Source organism: Chaetodon trifascialis, chromosome 13, assembly GCF_039877785.1.
Source record: "Chaetodon trifascialis isolate fChaTrf1 chromosome 13, fChaTrf1.hap1, whole genome shotgun sequence".
NCBI lineage: Eukaryota > Metazoa > Chordata > Actinopteri > Chaetodontiformes > Chaetodontidae > Chaetodon > Chaetodon trifascialis.
The window spans coordinates 1,751,877-1,768,987 of NC_092068.1; the positions used below are offsets into that span (position 1 = coordinate 1,751,877).

General features: G+C 43.3%; 2 protein-coding genes across 3 annotated transcripts in view; one reads left to right on the top strand and one right to left on the bottom strand.

Annotated features, from left to right (window-relative positions):
• The window catches only part of LOC139341131 (sodium/potassium/calcium exchanger 3-like), a 186,607-nt gene that overhangs the window by 69,603 nt on the left and 99,893 nt on the right, over window positions 1–17,111 (top strand). The window lies entirely within an intron of this gene.
• On the bottom strand, window positions 4,035–10,721 carry LOC139341454 (uncharacterized). The gene is made up of 6 exons (XM_070977999.1): window positions 10,538–10,721; window positions 10,064–10,203; window positions 9,009–9,383; window positions 8,714–8,783; window positions 7,748–7,913; window positions 4,035–4,143 (listed from the first exon to the last, which is right to left on the bottom strand). Exons 1-6 carry the CDS (start codon window positions 10,719–10,721, stop codon window positions 4,035–4,037), a joined length of 1,044 nt encoding a protein of 347 aa, XP_070834100.1.

The window sequence follows — 17,111 nt, forward strand, 5'->3', positions numbered from 1 at the left end:
TTCCAAATAATCTTTTAGAGTAAGGTCTGGGGCCACAGCAGATGTTTTTGTTTTCTTTACTGAATGCTCCTTCAATTAATCTTTTTTGAATGTGCTTAATCAATACATTTTTATGCCTCTGTGCCGTGTGTGACCGTATGTACCATTCTGTGAACTTGATGTGTCAGGAATTTCTTAGAATTTGCTAATTATGACAAAGTTTCACACAGTTGTCTAACGCAAGGATGAACTGATTAGACTTTGATGGTTAAAGGTCACTGTGACCAGACAAAATACATTTCTGGCCATTAGTAATCATGGCAACATTTTAGACAAAGCACAGGACAAAATGATGAAGTGATGAGATTTTATATCAAAAAGGGCAGAAGTCAACTTTACTGGGACATCATAATGTTCTGCAAAAACACTTTTCTGGCCATTATTCAACAAATAACTGAGGAACAGAATGTGACCATATTTCACATTTGTGTCAGATACTGAATTGATGACAGTAACCTTGTCATTAGCCACCAGTGTCACCTTGAAGCTGTGCTGTGGTAACGATCTTCTGTGCTGTGAGGTTGAAGATCTGTGTGAAGCATCCATGTTTGAAGCATTTGTAGGGAAATTAGGTCATTAAACCTTTGGGTTTAATATTTGCACTTGTTAATATAAAAAGGGGCACCAACCTTTATCAGCTCAGAAGGATTTTATTTATTCTTTTTTTTTTAATGCTGATTTAATAATAATTAATGAATTAATGGGAGATCAGTCTCATCATCTGAAGCATAAGCTCTCGATACAGTGATCATCTATTTCCAGCTCAAAAGGACACTGTCTGACAACGACTTAAATGAAAAATGTAATTTATTTGGCACAATAATGAGAATGGATATGAATAATGAATAATATGACAAATAATATGGATTACATGATGTAAGACAAACAACTGGATGAAGATGCTATAGCAAAAAAATAAAAAGAATGAGTTTGGCAATAGTGAGAAGTAGTTTGGAGGAAAAATTAGGATGCGAATGTAGTGTTAATTTCTTGAATTAATGACTTCCCCCCTCTGTAAACTCTGTGTGTGTATGTGACTAATAAAGGGATGTCTTTCTTTCTTTCTTTCTTTCTTTCTTTCTTTCTTTCTTTCTTTCTTTCTTTCTTTCTTTCTTTCTTTTTCAATGGTTATTTGACCCAGACAGATGGGTTAAGGCTGGCTGCGGGACTTTGGTCCAAAGAGGTTTGCGGCCGTATGGCAAAAACTTCTCCGTTAATAATTAAGTCGAGAATACTTTCGATGGCTGGTCGAAAATATCTACAAAAATATTCTTACGTGATTTGACTTTAATGGTTAAAGAAAAGAAGAGTTTGGCTTTAACTCTGAAAAAGTCATGCGGTTTAATGTGGCAGCAAAGTAGACAAAAGAAGTAATCTTGTAAACGTGACAATAGGCAGGCAAAAGACAACCGAGCAAAAATTTAACTAAAGAAAAAACTAAAATGCTGAAAAAGCGCCGTAAGTAAAGTAAAAAGTGTGTCTAGCACAAACAAGTGAGACAAAGGAGAGACAAAGAAGAAGTGATCTAAGAAGTGTAACAAAGAAGAAAGTGAGCACTTGCTGCACACTGCAGAGCATATACCATCCGGCGCTCCAGGGCATGTCTGTGACAAACAGACCCTCACACACTTAGAATGATTTACTTAGAATGATTTACAGGTGAATGCTGTGGTTTCATTCTATAGAGAGAAAACATTAACTAACGATTGCGTGCGATGGACTTATCTGCTTCTCACTATGGTGAATCACAGAGTTTAAATGATCAATTTTTTCAATCACACATCAACATTATTTACAGCATGTATGCTGACGCCAATATATATGCATCAGACACATTTTGATGATTAATGACAACATTCTTCAATACTAATTCTAACTTATATGATGACTAATAGTTTAACTCTAGTAGGGCAAAGAAACAAGGAAAGGCAGATTATAATTGGTGAATTAAGCTTTACTAATTATAACTGTCTCATGTTACATATCTGAAACCGAACCGCTTCTAGTCTCTATATGGCAGTATGGTTCCGTGGTAGAAGCCACATGTTAGTATTATCATTTTGAACATGTTAGTGTGCTGATTTATCTCACAGCGACTGTGTCAGTCAATCCTCACAGAGCTGCTGGCATGGCTGCAGACTCTTACTGTAAGGTGGGATGCTGTGTAAAGGGTAAATGAAAATGCAATCATTGTAGAATGCAGTCATTTGCAAACAAACTGTATTTAGTGACAATGGTTTTACAAAGTGTTCCTGTCCCTATCCAATCATGTATCTACAAAGTGGTGAACCTCGCTCCATCCTTGCTTGTAAACAAGAATGCCCCTTTCATACCCAATCGTGATACTATCAGCTGTTACCAATGAACCTGTTTAACCATGGAATGTTCCAAAAACACCTGTTTTGGAACATTCCATGGTTAAACAGGTCCACAACTTTCCCAGTCTTTACGTTTCAACCAGTGTCCCAACTTCTTGGGAATTGTAGTTGAAGAAATATCATGTTTCCAGCAGAAAGAAAAGTACCATGAACCCCCATCACCTTTAGAAACACAGACACCCATGAAAAATGAACAGGACTCGCTCTGGTGAGGAGCTGGAGACAAACACAGGAAGGGAAAACTGATGGGAATGTTGACATTAAGACGAAAGCTGATGAAAAAAACAGACTTTTCCTAGGTAGAAATCCCCTCTCCCCCTGAAACTGATTGCTGGTGTGTAACCCAGTGTGTATGCTCGTCTCTTCCTCAGTGCGTTCCAAAAGCTCTCATGCCATGTTTGTTGTTGTTTGTTTTCTCTGTGAGCTTATGTGTGTGTGTGTGTGTGTGTGTGTGTGTGTGTGTGTGTGTGTGTGTGTGTGTGTGTGTGTGTGTGTGTGTGTGTGTGTGTCCTGCCAAACATTCTCTCGATTTCATTGTAAACACACTGCCCACATCTCACACAGAGATGTTGGTATTTGCAGTCTGACTGAATTTTTATGGACAAATTAGATTTTGATAGCACATAGTTTATAGCCTATTTCTGTTTAATTACGCTTTATCTCCTGAAACACTAAATGCCTTAATAGAGATTATTCCCGCTTTCCTGCACTGAAAGGGACCTTCACAACATGTTCTTTATGCCTCACTCACTCTCTCCCTCTCTCTTCTTCCCCCCAGAGTGCTTGCTATCTACTGTGTGTGTGTGTGTGTGTGTGTGTGTGTGCGTGCGTGTGTGTGTGTGGTCCAATCATCAGTTCAATTTCAAGTCATAATGCATTCTTGTCATTCACAAAGCCAGAAAAGCTTTCTGAATGACAAGACTTATATGGACATATAAGTCACATATATGGAAGCACAGTATGTGTACACACTGAGGAGATACAGATATCACTGTTAAATTTTTGAGCGTAAAATCACAGTAAATTACTGGCCAAATTTTGCATGACTTTCGCAGTAATCTTCACAGTTATTTATTGCTATATATCCTCACAGTAACTACTTGTAACTTCACAGTCGCAATGTTACAGGAATTCTTTGTGAAATTACAACTTTATACTGTAATTTTACAACTGCAAGATGAGTGATATTACAGTATACATTTGTGGAATTACAGCACCTAGTTGTTTATGCGTTACAACAATGGTTTGTGCTTTTACACTTTCACTGTGAAAGTAATGCAATATTTGGACCTTTACAATAACATATGCTAAATGTGAATTAACCATCTGGTGAATAGAAAAAAAAAAAAAAAGTCAAGTTTACTGTTTTAATTAAACAAAACAGAAACTTGTTAAAATATAAATAATAAATATAAAACAAATTCTGAAACATTACAACATTACAACACACACAAAAACACAAACAATAGACTAACTTTGAACCATAACTCAAACCATAAATTAAACATGAGGAAGTGATATTTTGTGTGTGTTTACATGATGAAGATGACTATGTGTGTGTGAGGGAGAGTGTGGGAAATGCAGGGTCTGTCTGTCTGTCTGTCTGTCTATGTGCATCTATGTAGACCATTCAAAATCAATGATCTTGCGCAGAAGGGTGCTCACTTGAGGGTTGATTGTCGTGCTCTTTCTGGATTTGGAGCGCTTGTCTGGGTTGCAAAAGCTCCTGTTAACAATAAGCAAAGATAACAGTTTCAGTTTTAAATAGATTTATGCTTTGCAGCATTTACCAAAGGTTCATGCAGTGGTAAATACCAGATCTACCATGTTTGGGCTGCGATTTGGAATACTTCTTAAAAGCTGAATTACCAAAACTGGTATTTCTAGGCTCCTCCTTGAACTGCCACCTTATCGTGGTGGAGGAGTTTGAGTACCCGAATGATCCTAGAGGCTATGTTGTCCGGGGCTTAATGCCCCTGGTAGGGTCTCCCAAGGCAAACAGGTTCTAGGTGACGGGTCAGACTAAGAGCAGTTCAAGAAGCCCCTATGAAAGAAATTAAAGCAAGGAAGCGTACGTCGCCCGGATTGGCGTCACCGGGGCCCCGCCCTGGAGCCAGGCCTGGGGTTGGGGCTCGCAGGCGAGCGCCTGGTGGCCGGGTCTTTGCCCACGGGACCCGGCCGGGCACAGCCCGAAGGAGCGACGTGGGCCCGCCTTCCCGTAGGCCCACCACCCGCAGGAAGGATCAGAAGGGGCCGGTGCTATGTGGAATGGGTAGCAGTCGTGGGCGGGGGCCCCGACGACCCAAATCCTGGACAACGACTCTGGCTATGGGGACATGGAATGTCACCTCACTGTGGGGGAAAGAGCCTGAGCTAGTGCGGGAGGTTGAGCGGTACCGGCTAGAGATAGTCGGGCTCACCTCCACGCACAGTCTGGGCTCGGGAACCCAACTCCTTGAGAGAGGCTGGACTCTCTTCTACTCTGGAGTTGCCCGCGGTGAGAGGCGGCGAGCTGGTGTGGGCTTGCTTATAGCCCCCCAGCTCAGCCGCCATGTGTTGGAGTTCTCCCTGCTGAGCGAGAGGGTCGCTTCCCTGCGCCTTCGGGTTGGGGATAGGTCTCTCACTATTGTTTCGGCCTACGGGCCGAACAGTAGCGTAGAGTACCCGGCCTTCTTGGAGTCCCTGGGAGGGGTACTGGAAAGTGCTCCAACCGGGGACTCCATTGTTCTGCTGGGAGACTTCAATGCTCACGTGGGCAGCGACAGTGACACCTGGAGGGGAGTGATTGGGAGGAACGGCCTCCCCGATCTGAACCCGAGTGGTGTTCTATTATTGGATTTCTGTGCTAGTCACAGTTTGTCCATAACGAACACCATGTTCAAGCATAAGGGTGTCCATCAGTGCACGTGGCACCAGGACACCCTAGGCCGGAGGTCAATGATCGACTTTGTAGTCGTATCATCTGACCTTCGGCGGTATGTCTTGGACACTCGGGTAAAGAGAGGGGCTGAGCTGTCAACTGATCACCACCTGGTGGTGAGTTGGATTCGCTGGCAGGGGAAGAAGCGGGACAGACTTGGCAGACCCAAACGTACCGTGAGGGTCTGTTGGGAACGTCTGGCGGAACCCGCTGTCAGGGAAGTTTCCAACTCCCACCTCCGGGAGAGCTTCAACCAGATCCCGAGGGAGGTTGGAGACATTGAGTCCGAATGGACCATGTTCTCCACTTCCATTGTTGATGCAGCCGTCCATAGCTGTGGCCGTAAAGTCGGCGGTGCCTGTCGTGGCGGCAACCCCCGAACCCGGTGGTGGACACCGGAAGTAAGGGATGCCGTCAAGCTGAAGAAGGAGTCCTATCGGGCCTGGTTGGCTCATAGGACTCCTGAGGCAGCTGATGGGTACCGGCAGACCAAGCGTGCGGCAGCTCGGGCGGTTGTAGAAGCAAAAACTCGGGTCTGGGAGGAGTTCGGGGAGGCCATGGAGGAGGACTACCGGTTGGCCTCGAGGAAATTCTGGCAAACCGTTCGGCGCCTCAGGAGGGGGAAGCAGCTTTCTGTCAACACTGTTTACAGTGGAGGTGGGGAGCTGTTGACCTCGACTGGGGATATTGTCGGGCGGTGGAAGGAATACTTCGAGGATCTCCTCAATCCCTCTGTCATGTCTTCCGTAGAGGAAGCAGAGACTGGGGACTTGGAGGTCGATTCATTCATCACCGGGGCTGAAGTCACTGAGGCAGTTCGCAAGCTCCTCGGTGGCAAAGCGCCGGTGGTGGATGAGATCCGCCCTGAGTACCTCAAGTCTCTGGATGTTGTAGGACTGTCTTGGTTGACACGCCTCTGCAGCATCGCGTGGCAGACGGGGACAGTGCCTCTGGACTGGCAGACTGGGGTGGTGGTCCCTCTTTTTAAAAAGGGGGACCGGAGGGTGTGTTCCAACTATCGGGGGATCACACTCCTCAGCCTCCCTGGTAAAGTCTATTCCAGGGTACTGGAGAGGAGAATCCGGCCGATAGTCGAACCCCGGATTCAAGAGGAACAATGCGGTTTTCGTCCTGGCCGTGGAACACTGGACCAGCTCTATACCCTCCGCAGGGTGCTTGAGGGTTCATGGGAGTTTGCCCAAACAGTCCACATGTGCTTCGTGGACTTGGAGAAGGCATTCGACCGTGTCCCTCGCGTCATTCTGTGGGAGGTGCTCCAGGAGTATGGGGTTGGAGGCCCTCTGTTGAGGGCTGTACAGTCCCTGTACAACCGGAGCAGGAGCTTGGTCCGCATTGCCGGCAGTAAGTCGGACCTGTTCCCAGTGCATGTTGGACTCCGGCAGGGCTGCCCTATGTCACCGGTTCTGTTCATCATTTTTATGGACAGGATTTCTAGGCGCAGCCAGGGGCCGGAGGGGGTTCGGTTCGGGGGCCGGCAGATTTCGTCTCTGCTTTTCGCGGATGATGTTGTCTTGTTGGCTTCCTCGAGCCAGGACCTTCAGCATGCGCTGGGGTGGTTCGCAGCCGAGTGTGAAGCAGCTGGGATGAGAGTTAGCACCTCCAAGTCCGAGGCCATGGTTCTCGACCGGAAAAAGGTGGCTTGCTCCCTTCAGGTTGGAGGAGAGTTCCTGCCTCAAGTGGAGGAGTTTAAGTATCTTGGGATCCTGTTCACGAGTGAGGGAAGGATGGAACGTGAGATTGACAGGCGGATCGGTGCAGCGGCTGCAGTAATGCGGTCGCTGTATCGGTCTGTCGTGGTAAAGAAGGAGCTGAGCCGAAAGGCGAAGCTCTCGATTTACCGGTCAATCTACGTTCCTACCCTCACCTATGGTCATGAACTTTGGGTCATGACCGAAAGAACGAGGTCCTGGATACAAGCGGCTGAAATGAGTTTCCTCCGCAGGGTGGCGGAGCGCTCCCTTAGAGATAGGGTGAGGAGCTCTGTCACCCGGGAGGAGCTCAGAGTAGAGTCGCTGCTCCTCCGCATCGAGAGGAGTCAGCTGAGGTGGCTCGGGCATCTCTATCGGATGCCCCCTGGACGCCTCCCTAGGGAGGTGTTCCAGGCATGTCCCACCGGGAGGAGGCCCCGGGGAAGACCCAGGACACGCTGGGGTGACTACGTCACTCGGCTGGCCTGGGAACGCCTCGGGATCCCCCCGGAAGAGTTGGAGGAAGTGTCCGGGGAGAGGGAAGTCTGGGCGTCCCTGCTCAGACTGCTCCCCCCGCAACCCGGCCCCGGATAAGCGGAAGATAATGGATGGATGGATGGTATTTCTAGGCAGGTTGTGCTCTGCTCCACTCATAGAGCTGTGGTTATAGATGGTAATGATCGTTCTGTGTGTTACAATACCTTTGTATGAACTCCAGTGTGTAGGCCCTAACCGCAGGATACTCCAAATTGAAAGTGTAGAAGCTGCTGAAGAATGCAGCCACCCCATGCATGGCATTTGGGTGTGGGCCCATCACAACCTCCCCCTCGATAGACAGCATCCATGCTGAAGGCCTCATTATGTAACCTAAAATTAACAGACAGGTTTATTGGGTCAGCTGGCTCACAGCATGTGTAGTGTAATTTTTCCTACACAGACATGTGATGACTTGAGTAACAGGTGTATATATTTTTTTCCTACGTAGACGTAATGATTTGAGAAACAGATGTATAAATCTTTCCCTATACAGACATGTAATGACTTTTGAAACAGATGTGTCCGCTATCGTGTTGTGATGTAAGCAGAGCACTGGTGATCAGAGAAACGGTTGTGGCAACAATCGTGTAGTGCTACTGTGTTAAGCATTGAGCAGAGATGTGATGGTACTCATGTGCATGCTTCCTGGGACTGTGCTATGATTTGTGTGCAAGTATCTTGGCAGCTGGTTCTTCTTTGTGTGGTGAACAGTATAAAAGACAGAACACACACCACTGTAGGTCAGAATCCTTCAGGTTTGTACCTTGTGCATATCTGAACTATTCTCCTTATTGCCGGCAATAAAGTATTTTGCTCCTCAGACTTCTGACTCCTGCAGATCTTTATTTGGACATCTTCAAGAAGATTTTTTCTGAAACAATTGGACAGCTGAGTTTGAGTGTTTTTGGCCTTTGTGGTTTGTGCATTTGGCCTTCACATTCCACGACACATGCAAGTAAAGATGCATTCATGTGAAAATCCCTATAATTGAATTTGCCAATATCCTTTGCCATAGCATTAGCATGACCAATTATACTGCATGGTGTTGAATAAGGGGTGTGGCAGTATGGTATATGGTTATCTTTTAGCTAGAAATATCAATGAAGTACAAATATAAAACATTACATTACCTTGTATGTTCAAGCAGGGGGTGGTTGGTAGTGCTGCTGTACGCTGGACATCAGCTGCAGTGGCACAGGGCTGTAAAGTAGTAACACAATGGCATTGTTTCAACATGATGGAAGGATGATGAAGACCATTCATTGGCCTGACTGAATTGGAGGTACATCATATTTAATGTGCCCTCCATCTGGAAAAAGGTGTTTGTAAAGCATGTTGCCTCTGTGTGAAATGCACTGTAATAAATACAAATTAATTTCATTTAATAACAATCAAAATTACTGTTACTATTAATAAACAACTTACATCAGCCTCGAGCAAGATGTTTTCCTTGGGCTTCTTAAAGTAGGTCAGTAGGAGAAGGAAGATGCTGGCAGCCTTTTCTGAAGCCTCTGGATCAAAGCTGGCTTGAACTTCCTTGATAGCAGGTTTGTCTAGCTGCTGGCAGAACAGTAGAAAAGTACAGCCTCTGTGGTTCAGGGCCTCTTCCAGTTTGCTAAGGACAGCAATGTCTGTCAGGAGGCAAATGTGGGAATAGAGTCCTCTCTGAGAGAATAGAAAAGGCCATTCTGCTTTGATCTCTACCATCGCTGGTGCAGGCACACTGTTGAGGTATTTGCGCAAGATGATGTAGGTCTTCTCCATCAGAGGTTCTGCTCTCTCTGCTCCACCCATCCCTTCCTGTGTGCAGACATGCAAACCCTTAATTTCATGCATGGATCTAAAAAATATATACATTTTTTCTTGTAATTGCATCCCATTTTCACCAAATATGGTGGCCAATTATACCCAAACCATGATCAAATTGATCCTCAGAATCTCAGAGGGCTTGTCACACAATCCCACTTAGTCTTTACATCTGAATGAATGACAGGTCACACAAATTAACATGAAAAAGCTAAATAGCAGACCTGTGTATATGTTGCACAGTGTCTTCCAACGGTGTCCTCCAACCTTGCCTTGGTCTCCCCCTCAGGAAGTTCAGCTGGGCACCACCTCACACACCTAAAAGTGGGAATCACAGGTTAACACATTCAGATAACCGTCCAAAGTTTCCCGACAGTGTGATTAAACAATGGTATTATGATAATATTGATGATCAATATTTTGCCAACTCCTACATACCTGTACTGGTTAATAGGACCTCTTGCAGGCAATCTGGTCTGAACATCACCTTGCTTGCTGATGTCAGCAAAACTTCTTGGATAGATCCTCACAATGTTTCAGACAATGCTATGACACATTACTTGGGTTGGGTTCAGCTTGTGCTACATCATTTGGTCTACCACTACATTTATCATGACTCTCCTGTCCTGTGGTGATGGTCTTCATTTTCCACTGCACTTCTAATTGCCTCTGACATCTGGCCCCAGTTCACCTGGAAGTCTGCATGCCATGGCCTGCCAGGCTGTGAAGAGCTTGCAGTGCTTGGAGAGCTTGAAGAGTTGGACAATAGGCCATGTGAAGGAGGAGTACTTGGGCAGCTTGACGCTGGGGAACTCTGAGTACTTGTATGAGGTGAAGAGAGCAGATCAAGCGTTACCAATCCTAGAGGGGACCAAGACAAATTATGAATGAAGGCAGGGCAAAATGTAGTGCTAGAACAAAAGGCTGATTAAGTATACTCCATTCAAGTTGTCAGATTGTCTATCAGCTGTGTCAGTGTTTTCTTTTCAATATTTTGAACACATGATGTATGCTGAAAATGTGTCTCTTGCATTGCACTACCATTAACCATTTGAGATCTGCTAAAGAACTGACTTGAGATAAAATGTTTCCCATCAATCAAAAATGCTCACTGGTTCAAAGTGTCATGAGTTACGATTCAAATTTACCTTGCTTAATACCATTCAGCAACTTCCGACACTGGATTGGCTTCAGGTATTTGACAAGATCATTCTCCTCCAATAATGTAAGATCCTCCAAACTCGCCACTCCAAGCTCATCTAGTAGCGCTGTCAGCAGGTCATCAGGGAGACCCTGTAAATACGACCAAACTGCTTCCTTTATAGCTTCCATTATGTTATGTGTGAACAGGAAGAGCCAGGGCCCTGTTGCAGAGTCATATAAGTCATAAAAGTAGCAAAATAAAGAAAAACACAAAAACACCAGGAGGGCGATAAGTTACTCAAGAAGAAAAATTAAACTCAAAGTGTCCAGGAACATACTCACTAGAGAACAGCAAGGATAACAATAGGAATGCAGAAACACGCTGAGAGAGGCAGGAGATGGTTTTCTGGAGCAAGACTTGTGTGATAAGAGTACAAAGAATAGTCAATCTGGAGCTGGCTTAAGAAGCCGGCTGATTAGCAGATGTGGAGCAGGTGTGTCAGGTGAGGCTGGCTCCTGAGGCCTGCCTCTCTCTCATGTGCTGCCTGCTGAGAGAGGGAGGAAAGAAAACTGTCACTACGTTTACATGCAGTCAATATTCGGGTTATGGTCAATATTCGGGTTTCTGAAACATGCATGAGCAAATGCAATGCATGGGCTGGTGCTGACCACCACCAGTATTTGACACTATTCTGTCTCACTTTCTTTATTAATGGAAGGCGAGAATATGAAGAAATAGGAAAGGGAGCCAGAGCTGTGCCATCCATGTCCATGCTACCTGCACTCAAATGTTTGATGGGGATATTCCGATAGGCGTATACAAGACCAAAAATTCTGGTTAGAAAAGGAGTAACCCAGGAGTCATTTTTGGGTTTTTAAAAACCCGAATATGAGCATATTCCGGTTTTTCAAAAGGGTTATTGGTGTTTACATGGCCTTGCACAACTGGGTTATTGCTGATATTCTGGTTATGAAAGGGTTACTTGACTGCATGTAAACGTAGTGTGTGTCAGACTGGAATGAGTGAAAACACAAAAACCGAATCATGACACATTACCTACTGTGATTTCTTAGTGTCAAACACGATTCCCTTCTTAAATTCCTACTTATTCCCTACTTGTCTGTCTGTTTACAAATCTGTTTTACACTACGTATGCTGCTACCTCACAGTAGACACATATTAACTTAACTTTACAAAAGTGTGTTTCTCTGAGACAAAGTGGACAGAATTATGGGCAACAATGACAAGAATAATCTTCCCCATGAGAGGTCCTTCATCACTATTCTCAATAATTCTCGATAATCATTCCCTTTTTGTAGTGTGTGCCTTTTACTGTAACATAGTTACAAGCCACTGCACACTGTGACTCAAATGGATATCTGACTACCGATGCCCTGATATTATCATTGTAATCATTCATGTAAAAATCAGTACCCTTTTCTATCTGTATAAGTAGAGGAAACATGTTTCCAGCACTCAAGTACACCTGCAGAAGTTGGTGTCTCTCTGCCAGAGTATTGCACAGATTTTTGAAATCGTGTAATTTTCTGGCACACGGTCCACTCTCTACAACTCAGCACGCTCGCGGTCTCAGGTCGCTGTCACTCTCTGTTCCTTCTACGCGCTCACCTTGGCTGCGTTTATTTGGCACTTTCGGACGGGCATTGAATAGCATCACCGCTTCGTCCGTTGGAATGCACAGCCCAAAGCTCTCTCAGCGTAGCTCAGCTCTTTGTCTCTCAGTCACGCCTGTCACATGTCTAATAGCAACAAAAGCTCGAAAATCGCCTGAATTAACAACAACCCAACATAAGACTGAACAACATATCAGCCTACGCATGCCCATTTCCATGCACATTGACATTTGGAGGTCTCACCTGTTTTTTCCATGGTGGTCCACTTCTGCAGTGCGAGGTTGGATGGCGCCTTCCGTTAATAAATTTCCCAGAAGTCCATTCAACAAATTCAAAATTTACAGTAATACGCTGTGATATTACAAAAGATTTTGATTTCAGTATTTTATTGTGAAACAGTAGTTAAATGCTGTGAAGTCCAGTGTCACTGTAGTTCTTACAGGTATTATTTGTGATATCACAGGGGCTTTTGATTACAATATTTAACTGCAAAATAATACTGCTAAATATTGTGAAATCCTGGTAATTTTTTAACAGTGATGCTGTTTATGTGGTAACACATGCATGCACATAGCCATCTAAACACATATTTAATCTCATGTGGAGCATCTAAACCTTATTTTCTCAAAGTGAAAATTTCAGGTGGAGTGGTTAATTGTCTGTGTAATATGTCTTATTTGTTTAACTTCCTTTAACATTGATCTTAAAACCAAATGAATGTCTTGAAATAAAGATTAACCCTTCTTATTTCAGGATCAGTTACTGGAGAAAGTCAAATTATTTCACCCTCCTGCCAAAGAGGTCTTAAGTAGGGAATTTAATGGGGGAGACAGCAATAATAATAAAGACAGAAATAATTTGACACTATAGTAATGGCCATCGTGCCTGAGGGCACAACAAATAAATAAATATAATGGAGCGTTAGTCTATACCAAAAGACAAGATGATGAGATGAGCATTAGCAATCAAAGCAACTAGGTTTCGAAATAATAAATATTTCCATTCATCTGTCAATTACTTTTCAATTACTAATACTTTAGTATATGAAATGTTAAGCACTTGTGAAAATTGCCCATCACAACTCCTTAGAGGCCAAGGCAAAATCTTGAGATCCTTTGCTTTGTCCAGTTGACTTACCAAAGTCCAAAGATATTCAGTTTATGATTATATGAAATGGAGTTTTTTGCTTGACATGACTTTTATGGGTTTGCTTTGTTTTAGCACGAATATTTACCCTGGTTCATCAGATAAAGAAAGGATTGTCAAACAACAGACACCTATGAAAGATGACATCACAGGTGCTTGCAGTATTTGATTGACAGGTGAAATACAGCACAAAGCAAAGGCAGCCCTGAGCTCTAAACAAAACAAAAATAAAATGGGAGACCTGCAGATTAGAAAGTGTCACTAATTAAATTAATGTAGCAGCTTCGCATTTTTTAAAATTAAACACAGTTTGATTGCCTGTGTAGGTAAATGTAACACTGACAGCTTTCACAGCAGCAGAACCAGAATTGAGAGTCTCCTCTAGTCTGTTAGAAAACATGTGTCTATACATGTTTATATGCCTGCCTCTCCAGCACTCTGCTTGTGCTGAAATTAGATTTTCCTCATTTTTGAGGACATTACATAGACTTACATTCATTTCCTACTTGCTTAACCCTAACCCTTATCCTGACCTTAACCCAAGTCTTCATCCTAAAATTTAATTATTTACATGTTACACACATATGTTAAAATCTGATGACAGGATTGCTATGAAAGTTGAAGAACACATTGACTCTTTCCCAAGGATGGACTCCTTTTTCTATTTCTATTTCTGTATCTATGTTAGGTAATGCACAAAAATTTAGCATGAATACCATCATACCCGGCAATTTTAAGGACCTCCACAGCTTTGTTTGCAAGATACCTCAGAATCTAAGTAACTCCTAGAATGTGGATTATATTTTGACCTCCATATACTGTAGTTGGGTATAATGAACCAATATTGTGGCAGCCTTGAGGGTAGTTACTGGGGCTTTAGATTTTTAGACCTTTATTTCCCTGTTAGTACTATAATTTTTGTGTCCTGAAGCAGTTTTGCTTCATCACTCAAAAGTCAAATACTTTCAAAATTATTTTAAGAACACAGGAAAAACAGCTGCCTATACAGATGCAGCAGCCTCAAAATTCCCCTCCCAGCCAGAGGCCATCCAGCTCCCAGCCGGCTGCCAGCCAGCTACCAGTCAGCTACCAGTCCCCCCCCCTCTTGGGGGTGTGCCCAGAATCCACTATAAACACGCCTCTTCATTCAATTGCAGGGTGTCACCAAGAGATGGCGTGTCCCTCGCAGGAACACATCTCAAGGGCAAAGATTTTTACTCCACTACATTCATCTGCTTTAGTAGGCTTATTTGTAGTTAGGCAGTCACAGTTACTCAACTATTTCACGTTGATTATTTAAATCAACTTAGAAAAATATTTCTCGCACAAAGTCTTAAAAAAGTCATAAATGTGTGTTTCCATCAGCCTGTTTTAATGCATATTTTCGATTTGCAAACAGAAAATTCCTAAGTTTTTCTCTTACAATATACTGTATGAATTTTTTTGTGATTGTTGCGATCAAAAAAAACAAACTCATGTAAAAAAAGTTGTATATAATCACTTCTTATATGATAATAAGCATACTTCACATTACAGGAACAGTTGAAAAGATTCAGTTCTCATCCTAAAAAAAAAAAATTGTTTCAACTTGATAATGAGAAGTATCAGCTCAAAGTTACGAAATCACATGGAGGAGATTTGGTGCAGTTGGTAGAGCGTCCGCCCCATGTATGAAGCTCTCTGCAGCGGCTACGGGTTTGATTCCCGCTTTCAGCCCTTTGCTGCATGTCATCTTCCCTCTCTTGAACCACTTTTATGGATGCTCCTCAGCTGTCCTATACACTAAAGGCCAAAAAGCCCAAAACATAACTTCGAGAAAAAAAAAAAAAAAAGTTACAAAATTATTCCTGAGTCATAAAAGTGATGTAGCTTTACAAAACAGCCTGTGACTCTAAGAATAAACAGGCTCCATCTGTTTACATAGAGTTTGCTTTTGATAATTATCAACATGATGATGACCTAATTTTACTTTACATGCGCTGGAACAGAGACAGAGCTGCAGGAGCAGAGCGCGTCATCTGGAGATTCCAGGGCTCGCCTATGTTTTCCGCAACAGGCGCGCGGCTCTCGGCAAAAATAGACCAGGAAGCGGCCAGAAGACAGTCATATTAGTATTGGTTGAATATGCGCTAATTTTTGCAATCGCAAGATTTCCTGGTCGGACTGATAATATACATTTTGATGCATGAGGGAGGTGGGAAAGTTGGCTTATCCATAAATGTAATTAAGTGTAATGGAAACATTTAGTGAAGTCTATAAAGTAGCCAGCGACACAATATTAATATCCGTGGCACAAATTGATTTTTAATTACTGGAGGTACGCGCTCCCCTCAGCCCTCCACCTATTTTACTGGCCATAGCTAGTCTGTGGGACAGTGGGGGCTGGGAGCCTGTTTGGCTGGCGACCATCCATTGAGTTAGAACAAAGGATACACTGTAATGCAAATAATGACTTTTCAGCCAACAACGCGGCCGGCTCGACACTACACATGCCTGACAGAGTGACAGACAGGAGAACATCATGACGCCCGTGGTGATGATGCGCGATGTGTCAGTGAAACTACAGGTTTACTCAGCTCTGAAATGTGCCGGGAGTTAATCGCTTCAAATGCACAAATGCAGTGAAGTTCACAAACCACCAACAGTTTATAGAATAGGATGGACTGTCTATCAGTGGCCATTAGAGCAGCTCTCTAATAATTAAAATAGATGTCACACTGTGCGGAAGAGCTTAATAAGTTAACAGGAGATTTGGCCACGACAGCTGAAATGTAAATTTCTGTGATGCAAAACTGTGTTTGCTTCTGATGTCTAAGTGTGAAGTGTTTTAAATCATGTGCATCTTCTTTGTACTCAGAAGCACATCAAGAATGCATTTTTTACTCCGGAAATTATGAAGAATCAACAAAATATCACAGCCTAGAGAAGGATCACAAACTTTTCAATGTCTAATGTCAATTTAGTCGCCTTTATATTTATTTATTTACGTGCATAATGTACTGTCTGCCACCAGCTTTGTGTGGAAATACTTCAAAATATGAAACAATGAAACAATTGGATTTATACTTTATCCAAAATCGGGGTGAAATATTGCATGCCACGGATTAGATGGATACAGAAATCATCATCTGAGAAATACTCATGATACTGATTTCACTGTTTATTGGCCGTTTTCATGTGTGTGTGTTAACTGATTGGCCAATAAAAACAAGTAGATTGGCCCATCTACATCGGCCCATTGGCCCTTTATGCCGCACAACATTGTTTTTTTTCATTGGTCTGATTGGCCCATTAGGATTATTCATGATTGAATGTAGGTGTCGTGCGGGGGATGAGGCTCGCTGGCTGCAGAGGGAGAGTTGATGTTGTAGTAAGAACCTGTCTGCCTGGTCTAACATGATGAAGTCATGTTGAACATTTCCGTTTCCCAAAAAAACATTTATTTGAGGTGCAGCAGCACAATATTAATATCAAACACGCGTGCACAACGCCTGGCGTAAAAAAATGCATTCTTGGTGTGCTTCTGAGTACTATGTTTACCCGCGACTATAATTTTTTTTTAATAGTTACTGTTTATATTCATTGCGTGAACAGTCTGAAAAAAGAGACAGAGACACAGAGAGGAGGACACAGACAGTCACACAGACAGAGTGATGAAAAAGATCAGTGATAATTAACTACAGTATATTAAGCCTATGATGTTGAACATCGCAGTGCGCAGTGCGAGCCGTCTGCTGCGCTCCGCAGCCGCCTGTGAAGGCGAACGAAATCTGGAACCTTTCAGCTCAATGACATGAC

Bases quoted from the DNA above. Each gene is read 5' to 3' on its own strand.
- LOC139341454 (XM_070977999.1), bottom strand. From the start codon at position 10,721: ATGGAAGCTATAAAGGAAGCAGTTTGGTCGTATTTACAGGGTCTCCCT. The intron at 10,204-10,537 runs GTAAATTTGAAT...ACAAGTACTCAG, and splicing joins GCTGAATGGTATTAAGCAAG to AGTTCCCCAGCGTCAAGCTG. The intron at 9,384-10,063 runs GTCAGAGGCAAT...GTCTGCACACAG, and splicing joins CAGGTGAACTGGGGCCAGAT to GAAGGGATGGGTGGAGCAGA.